General features: G+C 43.9%; 1 protein-coding gene across 1 annotated transcript in view; it reads left to right on the forward strand.

Annotated features, from left to right (window-relative positions):
* Positions 1 to 17,799, forward strand: part of LOC137436231 (leucine-rich repeat and fibronectin type-III domain-containing protein 4-like) — a 462,955-nt gene that overhangs the window by 213,343 nt on the left and 231,813 nt on the right. Inside the window, exon 3 of the mRNA XM_078765965.1 lies at positions 15,098 to 16,290. Within this exon, the coding sequence (XP_078622091.1) occupies positions 15,130 to 16,290 (1,161 nt within the window). The 5' untranslated portion in view covers positions 15,098 to 15,129. The remainder of the gene's footprint in view (positions 1 to 15,097; positions 16,291 to 17,799) is intronic.

Here is a 17,799-nt window from a genome sequence, read left to right on the forward strand (position 1 = left end):
GTGGTGTGAGTGGAAGGGGGTGGGGTGGGGGGGATGGGAGAGGGAGGGGAAAGATATACCACATATATATATATTTTGGGGGGAGGGGGGCTTTGACAGGCTCCTCCGTTTTGGGGGAGTGGGGAAAGGAAGGAGGAAAAATTTACCTGTGCAAAGAGTACTTTAATCTCAGTGTTGCCCAGGTAAAAAAGGCAATTGTAATACCCTCTGCCACTATCACCAGGTGGTGCTACACGGTACACATTTACATCGAGAATTCACGCTCCTCTCCCGGTCCCCCACACCCCCGCATGAGGCCGCGGCCACATAGCCTATGTTACCCCCCAGACAAAGTTGTATTTTTAGTTGTACCCCGAGTAAAGTTTATAAGTATTTATAGCTGGAGTACCCGGCGTTGCTCAAGCGCAAAAGAAACATTAACATATTTGAAATGAGGGCAAATATAATGGAAAAGCAATTACATCCAAATCAGAATCCATCACAAATGTCAAATCATCATTTTACGTTTTCGTTGAATATATGCTGCTGAATGTGCCATTGATCACGTTTCTGAGGCAAGTATGATGACAGCAGGAAGAAGAAGAAGAAGAAGCCCTACCACCAACTTCGACCGCTTCCGGAATTGTTTTATTATTTGTGTTCAAATGTCTGGTAATTGTTTTGTATTTATTTATTAGAATGTGTACTTGTATATAACTGTCATTAATCCAAAAGGCTTCGCTCGGCACCATAGAACGATTTTTTTTAACTCCAGAAAAAACGAACTTTTTTTTTTCAATTTTTTGGGGGGGGGGGGGGGGGGCTAAAACACTCGTAGGCACTCACTGATGAACCTCTGAAAGTTTGACGAAGATTCGTTCAGCCATCTCTGAGAAAAATGGCGACACACAGACAGAGACCAACGGCTCTCTTAAATAGAAGCTGTACGGAGATGAGGCTGCAGATGTAAAAAAATGACACTTGCTGTTATCATGAGATTTATTCATCCTACCACGTTCCCTCGTAATATAGTGTAAACTGGGCTGCATTGGGACATCCCCTCGAGCAGCCATTCTTCACCAGATATTAATTGCCTACACATTGGCACTTACAACGATATGGTGTGGGTGCCAATGTGTTGGCATCGTGATGTCATTAACACTTTGGTACTTAATATCATTGGCAAAGAGTTGCTGCTCGAGGGCAGGTCCCAATGCACCCCGTCTTCATCTCTTCTTTGGGTGACACACACACACACACAGTAATTTCACAATAATCCCTCAAAATTATCATTATTTCCTTGTAATCTGGGCAATCAAAGGTAGCAACGATAAATCTACAAAGCTTAACGTCCTTCCAATGTATAATAGTCCGGCAGCTAAGCTAAATATAGCATAACAATTGTGCATTTTGTGAGGAAAGCACCAAATTTGGTACACTAGTAGACTATCATATTGTGAAAAGATCTGGATATTGGGCCATCTCAGATTCAGAGATTTGATTTTTGCAAGATTTGCAGATTTTGCAGATTTGCAAGCTGAGATTGCAACGCCAGGGACGGCCGACTCCTTCCTGCGAGCTGCCCACGTCACCCGCACAAGAGCTCATCAAATCACTGCAGCGGCACTGCACATCCTGCAACACCGTGCGTATGAACGCCACTGTATGACATATGCTGATGATGCAGAAGACCTGCCTGAGTTCGAAGACTGGTGTCACCAGAGAGAAGACATTCCCAACTTTCAGTACTGGGCAACTGTGCTGGAACTAGAGATGTTGGTACTGGTCTACGTGCGTTCTCTGCGGCAGGCTTCATTCATGATGTACCTCGATGCCCTGACGGAACTGGTCCCATGGTTCCATGCCTTAGACCACACACACTATGCCAGGTGGGTCCCTGTTCACCTGAGGGACATGGTTGCACTCCCAATGAAGCACCCAGATGTAGCCAGAGAATTCAGGGCTGGCAACTTCACTGTACAGAAGACGAAGAAGGTGTTCTCTTCGATCCCAATCGAATCGAAATCTTGCAAAAATCAAATCTCTGAATCTGAGATGGCCCAATATCCAGATCTTTTCATAATATGATAGTCAAATTTGGTGTGTGCCAAACTTGGTGTGTACTAGTGTGCCAAATTTGGTGTGTACTAGTGTGCCAAATTTGGTGCTTTCCTCACAAAATGCACAATTGTTATGCTAAGTTGCCCCACTATAACTACATTTGCAGGCCTTGCTTGTACAGAGTGGCCGCAAAGTCCCCATGTGCGCAGTCCGTCTGTACGGGCTAAACCTTATTTTTCTCAGCAACCACATTTCCGATTGAGACGAAACTTTTAGGGTAGGAGTGACACCCATGCAGAATGTTTTTTATGATAATTGTGACGTCATAGGTCACGTGGTATGGCAGCCATCTTGGATTAAACGCAAATAATTAAAAAAAATTATCTCGGAAACCGCTGAATGGAAAATTTTGAAACTTGGCACATTGTCAAGTACTCCCAATGGGGAACAAAAGCATGATAATGATGACATCATAGGTGAAATGGTATACCAGCCAAAAATGTTTTAATCAAATTCCTCATCCGAAAAATCTGAAATTGCATGCACATTATCTAAGACCCATTTGTATTGAAATATTAAATTTATGACAGCGTAGGTCACATGGTTTGGCAGCCATATTGGATTTAACCTAAAACCTTTAAAAAAATGTTATCCCAAGCCACCAAATCGATTGACTCAAAAATTTACCTGTGTCATTGACTCGGCATGACGATTAAAAGATGATCAAGAAAACATCATTGGTCACATGGTGTGGCAGCCATATTGGATTGAAGAAAAATACTAAATAATTATATCTCTGATATCACTTACCCTATCGATGGGAAATTTTACAAGTACCATCTGACACCACTGTTGCGTATAGTTTGAAAATGATGATGCCGTATGTCACGTGGTTTGGCAACCATCTTGGATAGAAAAACGAACCTTATCTGATCAACACATAACTTCACAAACGTGATCCCATACCCATACATATGCAGAGTGTACATTTTTAAGGTCATATGTCATGTGGTATGGCAGCCATATTAGCTTGAAAGCCGATATTTAAAAAAAATCCCTTCTCTGAAACCGCTTCACCGATCGATGTGAAACCTGTCATGGTTGGTGAAAATGTGATACTTGAAAACAGCTGAAGGGATTTAAATCAAACTTGTTAACTCAACTGGACGAGTTCATCACATACTGAACCCTCCGGCGTCTGTTGTCTGTCGTCGTCGTCTGTCGTCTGTCGTCCGTTAACTTTTCGACGTTAACACTCCAGCGTCCACAAATATCAACCGATTCTGATCAAACTTGACATGCAGCATCGATACCCGAAGCACCAGGTTGGTATTACATTTCAGCCCGATCCGTTGAAAAATGGCGGACTTAGGTGACCATTTTGTTTTTGGTCATGAAAACGTCGTTAACACTCTAGCGTCCACAAATATTAACAGATTTTGTTCAAACTTAGAATGTTTAACCCTTACCACACAAGGTAGGTTGCTATTGCATTCCAACCCGATCCGTCACAAAATGGCCGCCATCGGCCGCCATATTGTTTTCAGCTCTGAAACGACGTTAAGACTTTAACGTCCACAAATATTTATGGATTGGCAGTCAGGTAACATTTTTCTCAATGATTAGCATGTATATGAAATGTCCATATACATTTTCCCTATAACTTTCATGACAAGGATTCACCGCAATTTCTTCTGACGTCACTTAAATATGCACTTGTGAAGTTTTGTGGGCATGTTCACTGGGCCAAGATGTGGGGGTGGGTGACTTTGAAAGCGAATTACACCCGTTTCCTTGTACATACAACAACAACAACAACATGCATTTTAAGGCCATTTTCCCTGCTAAAGCGGCGGTTAGCCTTGCGGTCCCCATGACAATCTTCTCCATTTTGCCCTATTTTCTGCATCTCCCCTTGTTAACCCCCTTGTCCGCATTTCTTCTTCCACCATCTTTAGCCAAGTCTTTCTCGGTCTTCCCCGTCCTCTACTTCCTTCTACATTCATTTCCATCACTCTTCTCAACCAATCACTTTCATCCTTCCTCAACACATGACCAAACCATCTCAACCTGTTCCTCTTCACAGCTTCCATCACAGGCTCTATTCCCATCATCTTTCGCAATTCGTCATTTGTCTTCCTCTCTCTCAACGATACTCCACACATCCACCGAACCATTCGCATTTCCACCCTTTCCACCCTTCGTTGCTGCTCTACATTCATGACCCATGTCTCGCTCCCATAAATCATAACACTTCTCACACATGCAGCATACACCTTTCCCTTCAGCTTCAACGACACTCCCCTCCTCGTCAGCACGCCACTCAGTTCCCGAAACTTCTTCCATGCACATCTCGCTCTAGCTTTCCACTTTGACTCTCGCATCTTACTTTTATCTACACAACTATATTTCTGCAACATCGTTGCAAAGTGTAACATTGTATCAATTGTAAAACAAGGACAAGTATCAGGATACTAGGACCTTAAAATTATTACACAAGGTTGTTGGCTTTTCATTTAAGTCAAATCTAGTACAGACAACTGACCTACTTTAAAGTTGTCCAGTCAGTTCAGTTGAGTTCTGCTTCCCTGGAAGCTCCAGTTTATTTTTAGGACAGTGAAGGATGGCACCTACCCGTTGTGGGACTATGCGGAGGCATATTGGCGACACAGTCTCATTGTTATAGTTCTCCATGTTCTTCTGTATTTGTTGAAATTTTCTTCAAGTCTCTATTGGAAAGCTCATTAACACATCCAGGCATAAATGGCTTCAATCCCAGATCCTTTTTCATTATTTTTTGGACTGTTGAGCGTGGAATACCTAACTCAGAAGATATTTTTCGAGATGTTTTCAGTGGTGATCTCGAGCAAGACGCTTCAATAATGTCCACATGGCGTTGACGTGATGCTGGACAACCAGAACGCTTTAAATCAAGGGTTGAAAATGAATGAATCCCTGTTGAAAATGCCTTCTTCTCCCATGCCCTTATCGTGTCGCGCATCGGAGCTGGCTTATCGAACCTCTGCGAAAATATTGCCCTTAGTTTCTCTGTGGCCTTGTACACCTTTCCAGGTAGCAATGTACCAATTAAAATGGGTTACAATATCTTCTCATCTCAGTTACTTAGATTTGCAAGAACTTGTTCAGTGAAGGATGATTTTTTTGGAACGTGCTGAGAAGGTATTTTCCATCATGTTAAATAGAGGATATTTGGCTGATTGCTTTATCAGGTCTTGCGAGAATGTCTTTAGACTCCATTGTCACCTTTTGTTTAAGTTTGGTTGGTTTTCATGTAAACAAGTTCCTATTGCATTGCATTTGATATAAATATTAAATAATGGAGGTATTTAGGTAAAAATAATATTTATAAAATGTATTATAAGTTAGTATTAATATGACTGGTTGGTGGTTGTTAGGATACGCAGTGCAGCGTGGTGGAATCGGTTGTGGATGACAGTTTGAATATTTGAATGGCAGTTTGAGTCGATGGTTGGATGGAGGATTGGGGGTGCTGTGTAATGGACATGTCTGTCGGGTGGAGTAGTATTTTTCGCTTAGTATATTGTCCTATAAAGTGATTTATGATTTAAGTTATTTGTTTGTGTTAATACTTTAAATAAAAGTAGTAATTAGATCGGTTTGAATAAGGATATTGCATTGCTGTGTTGACTGACTGTCTGGACACAACTTTGAGGTTGTGGGTCCATTGATGTTGAGTAATCCACTGATGTGGATCTGTGGCCAGGGTTGTGGATCCGCCGTTTGGAGACGTTCTTGGCTCAAAGGATCGAAACCTCGATGAAATGATCTCTCTCCGAAATGATCTCTCCGAAAATATCGTCTTGAAAACCCTCCTTCTACTTTCTGAATAATCCTCTCCAAGAAGTTCTGTCACTCAAGCTTTTGGGTCTCACTATCTGCCATGATCTTTCCTGGGAAAACCACATTTGCAAGCTGGCCTCCAAAGCCAGTCGCCGACTGGGCATCCTCCATCGTGCGAAGTCCTTCCTTGGCACACCTGAGCTCCTCACCACATACAAGGCTTTCATCCAGAGCTCAATGGAATACTGCTCTCCCCTCTGGGCTCGTACTCCTGCCTCACACCTAGCTCGGCTTCACGCTGTTGAAACCAAAGCTTTCAGAATCATTGGAATCTCCTGCGATGAAGCTAACTCCGAGGGCCTTTCACTCACTCACCGCAGGCAGGTTGGTGGTCTTTCTGTCTTCTACCGACTCTTCTCTGGCCTAGCTCCCCTAGCTCCGGCCTTCACCACCATCTCTTATCTTCCCCCATCCAAAACCTTGATCTTTTCTACCACCGTTAATTCACCCCAGATCCACTTTTTTAAAATTTCGACTTCTTTCCTGCAAGTCCTAGCAGTGTCCATGTATGTTATACCTCTCCCACCCCCCCTAACCCCCCTTACCCTTGCCTCCTCCCCCCAAGCCCTCTCCCTCCCACAGATCTCCCGATGTCCCTGCTCTCAAATGTTGTACTTGCATGCTTCCCTCTCTTTCCCCATCTTGTCTCCCGCTCCCTTTATCTTATGTTTTATGTGTCAGTTTGTCTTTTTGTGATTAATGTTTGCTCTTACTCGAGCCTCGATCTTGCATACAAAAAAAACAAAAAACAAACGGTGCCCAGCTGATGATCCGGGCAGTTGGAAAACCAGTCATTTGCTTATAAGTTACGGTTATAACTTCAAAAATAAAATGGCTTTTACAAGTACATAATATATCTATGTATGTGTGTTTGTGTAGGTGTGCTTATTTGTACATGTGTATGTATATGTATGTATGTATGTGTTTATATATATGTGTATATATATATATATATATATATATCTTATATATATATATATATATATATATATATTGTTACGGTTTTCTGCCGCCCTTCCTACCCTTACCAAGGGGAGGTTTAAGCCCCTTGTTCTTTCTGGGCCGGCGTAACCAAGACTTGAAACGCCCCTTCCGGGCAAACGCAAGGTAGGGTTTCGGGACATGTCTCGCACGTACCTAAATACCTGCGCCACCGTGGATGCGGGGAACCAAGCCTCGCACGAGCCACGTGTAATTTGGGTACACCGAGCGGATTGCGAACCACGTGGTCCGTGCAGTTACCGTTAGTATTGGAACCCGATTCGAGCGGTTCTATTCGTACCACGCTTCGTCAATGATGGAATACACGAGACGGTCGAATAAAGAAATAACAGGTTTAATTATTATTTGCACTTACATGTACAAGTCGGTGGAAGACAGAGACACAGAGCAGCCTTATACAGTCTTATGCTTAAACCCCAGACACGGGCCCGATCACACTCACAAAGGGGAAATGCAGGCAGGATGATGTTCACGCGCTGCCTTGGTCGTCCAGGAACGGCGGCGTCGCCCGGCGTGCCTCTCCACGGTCACAGCACGTCCCGCGATAAAGGCAAGCAGGTGGTGGAAAGGACCCTTGTAGCACGTCTCTCGAACCAAGGGCAGATGAGGCCGGAGGGAAATGTACGCGTCTCTCAGCGTGGCTGGGCAGTTCCACAGCGCGTTTAGTAACCAGCGCGCTATCACTCGCGTAACCCAATAGAGGCTCTGCCTCAAGCTCAACCGAGCGTCCATTTTGGTACGAGCGCTTATACTTAGTTCATGCGCGTCTTTTCTCTTGTACAACACTCATCCTCACGCTCCTCTCCAATAACTCAATGCACAAGCTCACCTCTCCTCGAACTCCTGGTGGGGGCTTCACGCAACGGGTTTTATTGCCACGCCCTGAGCCCTCTCGAACGTTCCAACCACACCCTGTGACGCAGTGCTGCAGCCACTCCCTTTGAGCCCTGATTGGCGGCTCGCACTTACCGTCAGCTTCTCTGCCACCCTCATTCGGTCCCTGCTCGATTTGCCAGGCCTGCCTCGTGTTAATTCACGCCAAAAAGCCAAAGGCAGCATAAGGCAATGGAGGCAATGAAAGGACCTACTCTCATTATTCTACTCAACGCAAACTAACACAGGAAAAGGACCATGCTCACAAATACTAAGAAATAACTGCACTATCGCGAGGCTACATGTTGTTGTTTGACTAAACTATGAGGGGGAAATTTAACCTTTATTGTAGAAAACTCAAAACCGCAACAATATATATATATATATTTTTTTGGTGTGTGTGTGTGTGTGTTTTGTATGTGTGTCTGTGTGTGTGTGTGTGTGTGTGTGTGTTGTTTATGTCCGGCTTCCTTCTTGTAACCACAGTGCAGTAACTGGTCTTTATTTTGATTATGTCTTGAAAACTTGCTCCTTCTCGCGCGTGGTCGTGAACCCAAACACAAGTAATCAGTCTCTCTTCTGTCGTGTACTCACTGGTGCCCGTCATGCTGAAGCCGTACCTGGAAAACAAATAAAACAAATAGGGAACAGAGGACACACTATTATGCATGGGGCTTTGTGGCCACTCTGTATATTAGCACATCTTTCCATGCCTGATGGGAGAGTTTATAACTATTTGTGAGGTTTGTAGAAGAAACATAAAAACTGTAAAAGAGTGAAGACTGATTTATTATACATGCATCTGTAAATTGAGAATCACCCTCTATGCACCATTTGGAGAGTATTAATTGTTACAATGAGTAATAGCACAGGATGTGTTTGCTAATGTTGAGGTGTATAATGTCAAATGGTTACCAAGCACTGTGATTCCTCCACTCCATATCTCCTGTTGTCTTAATATTCTCTGCAAGTATGATGCAGCATTTCATTTGTGTTTCCTCTTTAACTTGGCCTCAATCTCAGCGGAAGTTTATACTAGTACCCGACTGCAAAGCCGCACTGAGCCGGCGAAGCCAAAGCCTCTTGCCACTATTTTACCCATCACTGTGGCTGGCATCAGTAGGTTAGGTAGTTGGTTGTAGGTAGGTGTAGTAGGTACCGTCGGTGTAGTAGGTGTAGTAGAGGTACCATTTGCATTCTGGATGAGATTCAAATTTATAAAATTTCCTTCTTGATTAATTCGGTGAATTCCGTCTCAACTTCGGATATTTCCGGCCGTGAAAAACTATCCCCTACGGCCGTGAGATTTCTAAAAAATAATTCTTCGTCAATTTTAGAATATTTGACGCCGTTTTCAGCGTCCGAAACGCGTAATAAGCTTTTAAAAAATATTTTTCAAATGCTCGAATCTCATTGGTTCCGGTGTTTGGTGACGATTTTCATTGAAGATAATGAGGTTGGTCTTAACGTATTTGAATTACAAACAAGCGTTACGCCTAGGTCCCCCGTCGGGGAAGTGATGTGAGTTGACAAAGTGGGAGACGCAGAAAACATGCTGTGATATGATATTTCGCTCACAAGGTTCAGACATACATGGCGGCGGCCATCTTTGGATTTTGACGTGGCGACCCAATTTCCAATAGCGTTCTTCCTTGTGCCTCGATGCACCCAAACACCAGATTAGAAGTTGGTACTTCGCTTATTTTTCGAGATATTTCGCTCACAAGGTTCAGACATATATATGGTGGTGGCCATCTTGGATGTTGACGTGGCGACCCAATTTTCAATAGTTTTCTTCCGTATGGCGAGATGCACCCACACACCAAATTAGAAGTTGGTACTTCGCTTATTTTTCAAGATATTCATCTCACGAGGTTCAGACATACATGGCGGCGGCCGTCTTGGATTTTGACGTGGCGACCCAATTTTAAACAGCGTTCTTCCTTGTGCCAAGATACACCCACACACCAGATTAGAAGTTGGTACTTCGCTTATTTTATGAGATATTTTTCTCACAAGGTTCAGACATATATATGGTGGCGGCCATCTTGGATTTTGACGTGGCGACCCAATTTTCAACAGTGTTCTTCCTTATGCCGGGATACACCCACACACCAAATTAAAAGTTGGTACTTCGCTTATTTTTCAAGATATTCAGCTCACAAGGTTCAGACATACATGGCATCAGACATACATGGCGGCGGCCATCTTGGATTTTGACGTGGGTTGCACCCACACACCAAATTCGAATGCGGTCCTTCGCTTACGCACGCACGCACGCCTGCACGCACGCACGGACGGACGGACGGACGGACACACGGACGGAGGGGAAAACCATAGTCCCCCTTTCGCTCCGCTGTGCGACGCGGGACAATTAGAGGTGCATAAGATTGTTTTTTAGAAATCTCGAGGCCGTCGGGGATAGTTTTTCAAGGCCAGAAATATGGTATAAGCGGTTTACATATTTAGTTTAGAAATACGGATAGTTTTTCACGGCCGGAAATATCCGAAGTTGAGACGGAATTCACTGAATTAATCACTGCAAACTAACTTCTTCTGGTGGAGGAAGCCGCAGTGCCCGGAGAGAACCAGTCCTGACAGCGACTGAAGTTAGAAGACCACACACATACTGTGAAAACGTATGTTAAGCCCAGTTAAAATTTCTTAAAATAAGCCTGAAGCTAGCACATCGTATAGTTACTTCCTTAAGCTTCTTGTGACATTTATTGTACTAGGGCATGCCCGTACAAAATTATATCCCCCCCCTCTATTTACATGAAATGGTTTGGTCCATTCGCAAAGCCAAAGCGGACGGCTTGCGAGTACGGTGACAATCCCCCCCCTCTATTTACATGAAATGGTTTGGTCCAAAGCGAACGGCTTGCGAGTACGGTGACAATCCCCCCCCTCTATTTACATGAAATGGTTTGGTCCAAAGCGAACGGCTTGCGAGTACGGTGACAATCCCCCCCCTCTATTTACATGCAATGGTTTGGTCCAAAGCGAACGGCTTGCGGAGTTTGGTAAAGAAATCGCCATAGCTCGGTAACTACTTCTCCGATTAATATGAAACCTTGAAAAGGCACATCCTCGGGTCCCCAGCAATATACCTGGCAAGTTTCAAGTATATCGGATCGGTAGTTGTCGAGAAACAGCGGTCGCATACACACACACAGACACACACACACACAGAGATTACTGGAATTATAGATAGACTAGGGCATGCCCGTACTATATATATATCTAAAATTATATCCCCCCCCCCTCTATTTACATGAAATGGTTTGGTCCAAAGCGAACGGCTTGCGAGTACGGTGACAATCCCCCCCCTCTATTTACATGAAATGGTTTGGTCCAAAGCGAACGGCTTGCGAGTACGGTGACAATCCCCCCCCTCTATTTACATGAAATGGTTTGGTCCAAAGCGAACGGCTTGCGAGTACGGTGACAATCCCCCCCCTCTATTTACATGAAATGGTTTGGTCCAAAGCGAACGGCTTGCGGAGTTTGGTAAAGAAATCGCCATAGCTCGGTAACTACTTGTCCGATTAATATGAAACCTTGAAAAGGCACATCCTCAGGTCCCCAGCAATATACCTGGCAAGTTTCAAGTATATCGGACCCGTGGTTGTCGAGAAACAGCGGTCACAGACAAACATACAAACATACAAACATACAAACATACAAACATACAAACATACACACAGAGATTACTGGAATTATAGATAGATGTAGGTATTGGGGAGGACTGTCTGCTCTTCTCTTTTACCAAGTCTTACCAGGTACGGTACCTACTACACCTACCTACTACCAACTACCTAACCCACTGATGCCATCGTGATGGGTAAAATAGTGGCAAGAGGCTTTGGCTTCGCCGGCTCATTGCGGCTTTGCAGTCGGGTACTAGTATAAACTTCCGCTGAGATTGAGGCCAAGTTAAAGAGGAAACACAAATGAAATGCTGCATCATACTTGCAGAGAATATTAAGACAACAGGAGATATGGAGTGGAGGAATCACAGTGCTTGGTAACCATTTGACATTATACACCTCAACATTAGCAAACACATCCTGTGCTATTACTCATTGTAACAATTAATACTCTCCAAATGGTGCATAGAGGGTGATTCTCAATTTACAGATGCTTCGGAATTCTCAAGCCAAGGCATAATCTGGTTTTCGACATAATACGTACGCGTTTATTGACAACACCGGCTTCGCCGGCTACTAGTACCAACTGCAAAGCCGCAATGAGCCGGCGAAGCCAAAGCCTCTTGCCACTATTTTACCCATCACGATGGCATCAGTGGGTTAGGTAGTTGGTAGTAGGTAGGTGTAGTAGGTACCGTACCTGGTAAGACTTGGTAAAAGAGAAGAGCAGACAGTCCTCCCCAATACCTACATCTATCTATAATTCCAGTAATCTCTGTGTGTATGTTTGTATGTTTGTATGTTTGTATGTTTGTATGTTTGTATGTTTGTCTGTGACCGCTGTTTCTCGACAACCACGGGTCCGATATACTTGAAACTTGCCAGGTATATTGCTGGGGACCTGAGGATGTGCCTTTTCAAGGTTTCATATTAATCGGACAAGTAGTTACCGAGCTATGGCGATTTCTTTACCAAACTCCGCAAGCCGTTCGCTTTGGACCAAACCATTTCATGTAAATAGAGGGGGGGGATTGTCACCGTACTCGCAAGCCGTTCGCTTTGGACCAAACCATTTCATGTAAATAGAGGGGGGGGATTGTCACCGTACTCGCAAGCCGTTCGCTTTGGACCAAACCATTTCATGTAAATAGAGGGGGGGGATTGTCACCGTACTCGCAAGCCGTTCGCTTTGGACCAAACCATTTCATGTAAATAGAGGGGGGGGGATATAATTTTAGATATATATATAGTACGGGCATGCCCTAGTCTATCTATAATTCCAGTAATCTCTGTGTGTGTGTGTGTCTGTGTGTGTGTATGCGACCGCTGTTTCTCGACAACTACCGATCCGATATACTTGAAACTTGCCAGGTATATTGCTGGGGACCCGAGGATGTGCCTTTTCAAGGTTTCATATTAATCGGAGAAGTAGTTACCGAGCTATGGCGATTTCTTTACCAAACTCCGCAAGCCGTTCGCTTTGGACCAAACCATTGCATGTAAATAGAGGGGGGGGGATTGTCACCGTACTCGCAAGCCGTTCGCTTTGGACCAAACCATTTCATGTAAATAGAGGGGGGGGATTGTCACCGTACTCGCAAGCCGTTCGCTTTGGACCAAACCATTTCATGTAAATAGAGGGGGGGGATTGTCACCGTACTCGCAAGCCGTCCGCTTTGGCTTTGCGAATGGACCAAACCATTTCATGTAAATAGAGGGGGGGGATATAATTTTGTACGGGCATGCCCTAGTACAATAAATGTCACAAGAAGCTTAAGGAAGTAACTATACGATGTGCTAGCTTCAGGCTTATTTTAAGAAATTTTAACTGGGCTTAACATACGTTTTCACAGTATGTGTGTGGTCTTCTAACTTCAGTCGCTGTCAGGACTGGTTCTCTCCGGGCACTGCGGCTTCCTCCACCAGAAGAAGTTAGTTTGCAGTGATTAATTCAGTGAATTCCGTCTCAACTTCGGATATTTCCGGCCGTGAAAAACTATCCGTATTTCTAAACTAAATATGTAAACCGCTTATACCATATTTCTGGCCTTGAAAAACTATCCCCGACGGCCTCGAGATTTCTAAAAAATAATTCTTCGTCAATTTTAGAATATTTGACGCCGTTTTCACCCTCCGAAACGCGTAATAAGCTTTAAAAAAATATTTTTTCCAATGCTCGAATCTCATTGGTTCTGGTGTTTGGTGACGATTTTCGTTGAAGATAACGAGGTTGGTCTTAACGTATTTTAATTACTAATTAGAGGTTTCATTAGATTGTGAATCAAAGAACGACGGGTGAAACAAACTACTATTGAACTTTTTCGCAATTGTTTTATGCAAACTTCCGCATCCGGTTGATGGCGGCCTCCAGTGCGTGATTTGGTTTTAGAAATATTTTTTCAAATGCTCGACTCTCATTGGGTCCGGTGTTTGGTGCCGCGTTTCGTTGAAGATAACCAGGCCCGTGCGACCCGAGGTTGGTCTTAAAGTATTTTAATAATAAATTAGAGGTGCATAAGAATGTGAATCAAACAATGATGGATGAAAGAAACTCCTGTTGAACGTTTTTCAATTTGTTATGCATACTTCCGCATCCGCAAGATGGCGGCCTCCATTGCGCTTCGGAATTCTCAAGCCAAGGCATAATCAGGTTTTCGACATAATACGTACGCGTTTATTGACCGGCTTCGCCGGCTATAATAGTAAAGTGGGTTGACAGCCAGTTAACTGCTGTTTTCAGCAACGAATAAAGTCATTGAAGATTTCATATTTGGTGCCTGGAATGGTAACTGAAATGATTTGACCTTTTGAATTGTATTCCCTAGATAGGTGAACCTGTTGGATCATTAACTGGTTTGTCAGGTTTGCTGGGTTTCCAACTTGAGGTCTAAGTACATTCGATTTCTCATCAAGTTTTCACACGTTTAAAATAGGCCTACTGCTTGGTTAATTAATGGAGGACGAAGCCTCCTGGCTTAATTGAGTGAACTAGCCAGTTTGGTTAAAGAGTTGGTAGACAGGCATTCTGCCTTAATTTTGTGATTGGTTTTGCTAGCCTGTTGACTTTTATTTGAGCCTGTTAAGTAACTACTACAGTAGTCGGCAAAGCCTGCTGGCCAAGTCACCCAGATGCTGTGCGGAATATATGCCAAAACATTTACCGTCACTGAAGACATGCTTGACAAGTTAACACGAAAAAGAGTAAATATGGCCAGATGTGAACCTGGGACTTCAGATGTCTTAAAACCTCAACTATAATTGCTGCACCATTGTACTCTCGCATAAGCAGTAAAGTTTTGACGTCAATCGCCCTCAAGTGTATCGTATGTGCCTGGGAGGCGAGATGGAAATCAGGAAATTTGCACCTATTACACCACAGGGACCCAAATAGTTTTGCAATGTTATTCATGTTAAGTGATGGGTGTAGGAATGATGGTAAATTGGGGAATAAGCTGTGGGAAATTAAGGAAAGCAAGAAAATAAAATGGAGAGCGTGTAGTGATTCAAGATCATTGTGAATTTTTTATTCTTCTGTTGTCTTGCCTTCTTTAAATTTTTTACATATTCATGTGAATATTTTCGAATTTCTTTATCTGTACATATGAAATGTGTACGATTTGCCTTTGAGTTATCCTCTGTTTCCCACACAGACTACTTGTCAGAGACTGGAACACAGGTGGCCATGGGTCCAAGGGTAACGGCAACTGCACTTCTGCTGTGGTTACGATTGGCAGGCCAGGCCCAGGCTGAGGTTGAGGACCTTGCTGAAGTCCATGCTTGTCCGTCACGCTGCATCTGTCAACGTCTCTTCCCGTCACTGGGAACTCTTTGCAACCGCCGAGGGTTGTTATTTGTGCCACTGGGAATAGATCAAGGAACTGTTGAGCTTCACCTTGCTGACAACTTCATAGAAACCATTGGACCTGATGACTTCTTCAACATGTCAAGCTTGGTAGATCTGACACTGTCACGGAATGCCATTGGGCATCTTGCACCTGAAGCCCTCAGAGATCTTGGAGGCCTCAACTCCCTCCATCTCGATGGCAATAGACTCAAGGTAATTGGAGCTGAGGACCTCCGTGGGCTTTACAGCCTCGTTCGCTTAAGAGTGAACAACAACCAACTCTCTCAAATAGCTACTGAAGCATTCTTAGACCTTCTCTACACTCTGGAAGATCTTGACCTGTCGTACAACAACTTGTTAGGTCTTCCATGGGATTCTATTGCACGGATGGAGAACCTTCACTCACTCAGCCTTGAGCACAACCTTCTGGAAGAAGTGTCACCACGAGCATTTGAGCACCTCCTCTTCCTCGCTCGCCTTGACCTTGCATCAAATCGCTTGCAGCGTTTTGCTGCTGGTCCGCGGATCTCTAGTCTACATCTATCATCTCTTGCCCTTACTCTTGGTGGAAATCCACTCCATTGCAGTTGTGAGCTTCGATGGCTGAAACGTCGCATGAAGGCTGGTGATGTTGAAACCTGTGCTTCACCACCTTATCTCCGAGGGCGTTACCTCATGCTGACACCCGAATATGAGATGGAGTGTACAGCGCCGTCTGTAATACAGCAAACGGCAAGGCATGCAGCACAAGAAGGGGGCCGCATTATGCTCTCCTGTCGTGTATCTGGGGATCCACCACCTGTTGTTCGATGGCTAGGCCCTGGTGGCCTTCAACCTGGCTTGGATGGAAACTCGACAAGAAGAGTTGTTAGACCAGATGGCTCGTTGGAAATCCGTGTGGTGGCACCTGCTGATGATGGGACATTTGCGTGTGAGGCGAGAAATGTGGCGGGGAGTGCCACAGCCTACACTCACCTTTCTGTGCTCAGGTTGCCTCAGGTAAGGAAAAATGATAGCAAACACAGAATGGATGTTTATCTATTTTTATCACTTATCTGTTTACAATATGTTTCGTACAATATATAGATAGAGATTTTCAAATGATTATTGATGATGATGGTGTGAGTCATCGCTTTCGACCAATCTCTTCCCTTCGTTGGCATGCTCACAAAGCATTGTGCATAGGTGCGCTGTTGTCAATGAAGGGGAAAATGTGCACAAAGTGATTAAAGTGATAGAGGTGTGTGCTGTCCCTCTTCCACTTACTATTCCGATGAGCATCGTTGGCTGCAGGTGCAGTAAATGCAACGTGGGCATCATCTGGCAGGTTTGAGGGTGTCCGGGCTCCAGACGTTGGCTGCAGGTGCAGTAAATGCAACGTAGGCGCAGCTGGCAAGCCAGGTCAGCGGTATGATAACGGTTGCCCTCGATGTCCAACCTGTACACGGCTGTCTGCAGATGCTACACAGTGATGCCTAAATTGGTACCTCCACTGACTTTCATGGGTGCATTTATCCACGTTTTAGTGCTGCCCAGGCTGACCTACATGTGCGGTTTGATATCCGATTGTCCTTCACATAGCCTTAGCCTAAAGAGGCTTCCCCCACAAGGCAGTGGGATCCGTTACCCTGGACAAGGGGCCCATACCAGGTACTGTCAGCCAGAGCCAGCTGAACCTGGGACTCGCATAGGGCAGGCACGTCACTCCCTGAGGTTGTTGGAAAACAGCAACCCTGATACACAAACTACCCTGCTATTGATTATTAGGAAATCGCTAGACTTACTATGTACGGATCCATAGATTTAATACAACACAAATCCTCAAAAAAATCTACCAATATACAAACTTATACAGTAAACCTATAAAGTACCTTCCAGTTGTCTGTGGAGGATTTCACATATGACAACATTCAAAAAACTATTGGATAGCATTATTGAACTGCAAAACTGACCGACTCAAAATGGCTGTTTTGTAATTCCTCTTCCTCTTTCACTTTTTCTTCTTCTTCTTCTTTTCAGAGAACATAACTCGCATAGGGCAGACTTGTTTTAAATACGGTGGAAGAATATAACTATATAACTTAACATAACATAACTAAAGGATTGTTTAAACTCAGGACTTGGTTTAAATACGAATCAACGGCATTTTATAATGGGAAGGTCCATGACTACTCAAAATTTTGACAACATGAAAGGTTTACACAAAAAGTAAGCAAAACTGTATCACTACGCATATAGGAATTTATGAACGGGACACGATAGGTGGGCGGGACCATGTAGTTAATGTAGAAATATTACTTACAGTCCGACAACCATTTTTGCCAGATGTATGTATAAATATACAGTACATATATGTATATATATACATATATATATACTTCTTATTTTGTGTATATGAGTGAGTGGGTGAGGGTGTGTGTTTTTGCATGAGTGTGTGTTTTTGTGTGTTGGGTGGTGTATGATGTAAGTGTAGGTGGTTGTTTGGTTGGTGTTCTGTATGTATGTGTG

Source organism: Myxine glutinosa, chromosome 11 (genome assembly GCF_964187855.1).
Source record: "Myxine glutinosa chromosome 11, kmMyxGlut1.1, whole genome shotgun sequence".
Lineage (NCBI taxonomy): Eukaryota > Metazoa > Chordata > Myxini > Myxiniformes > Myxinidae > Myxine > Myxine glutinosa.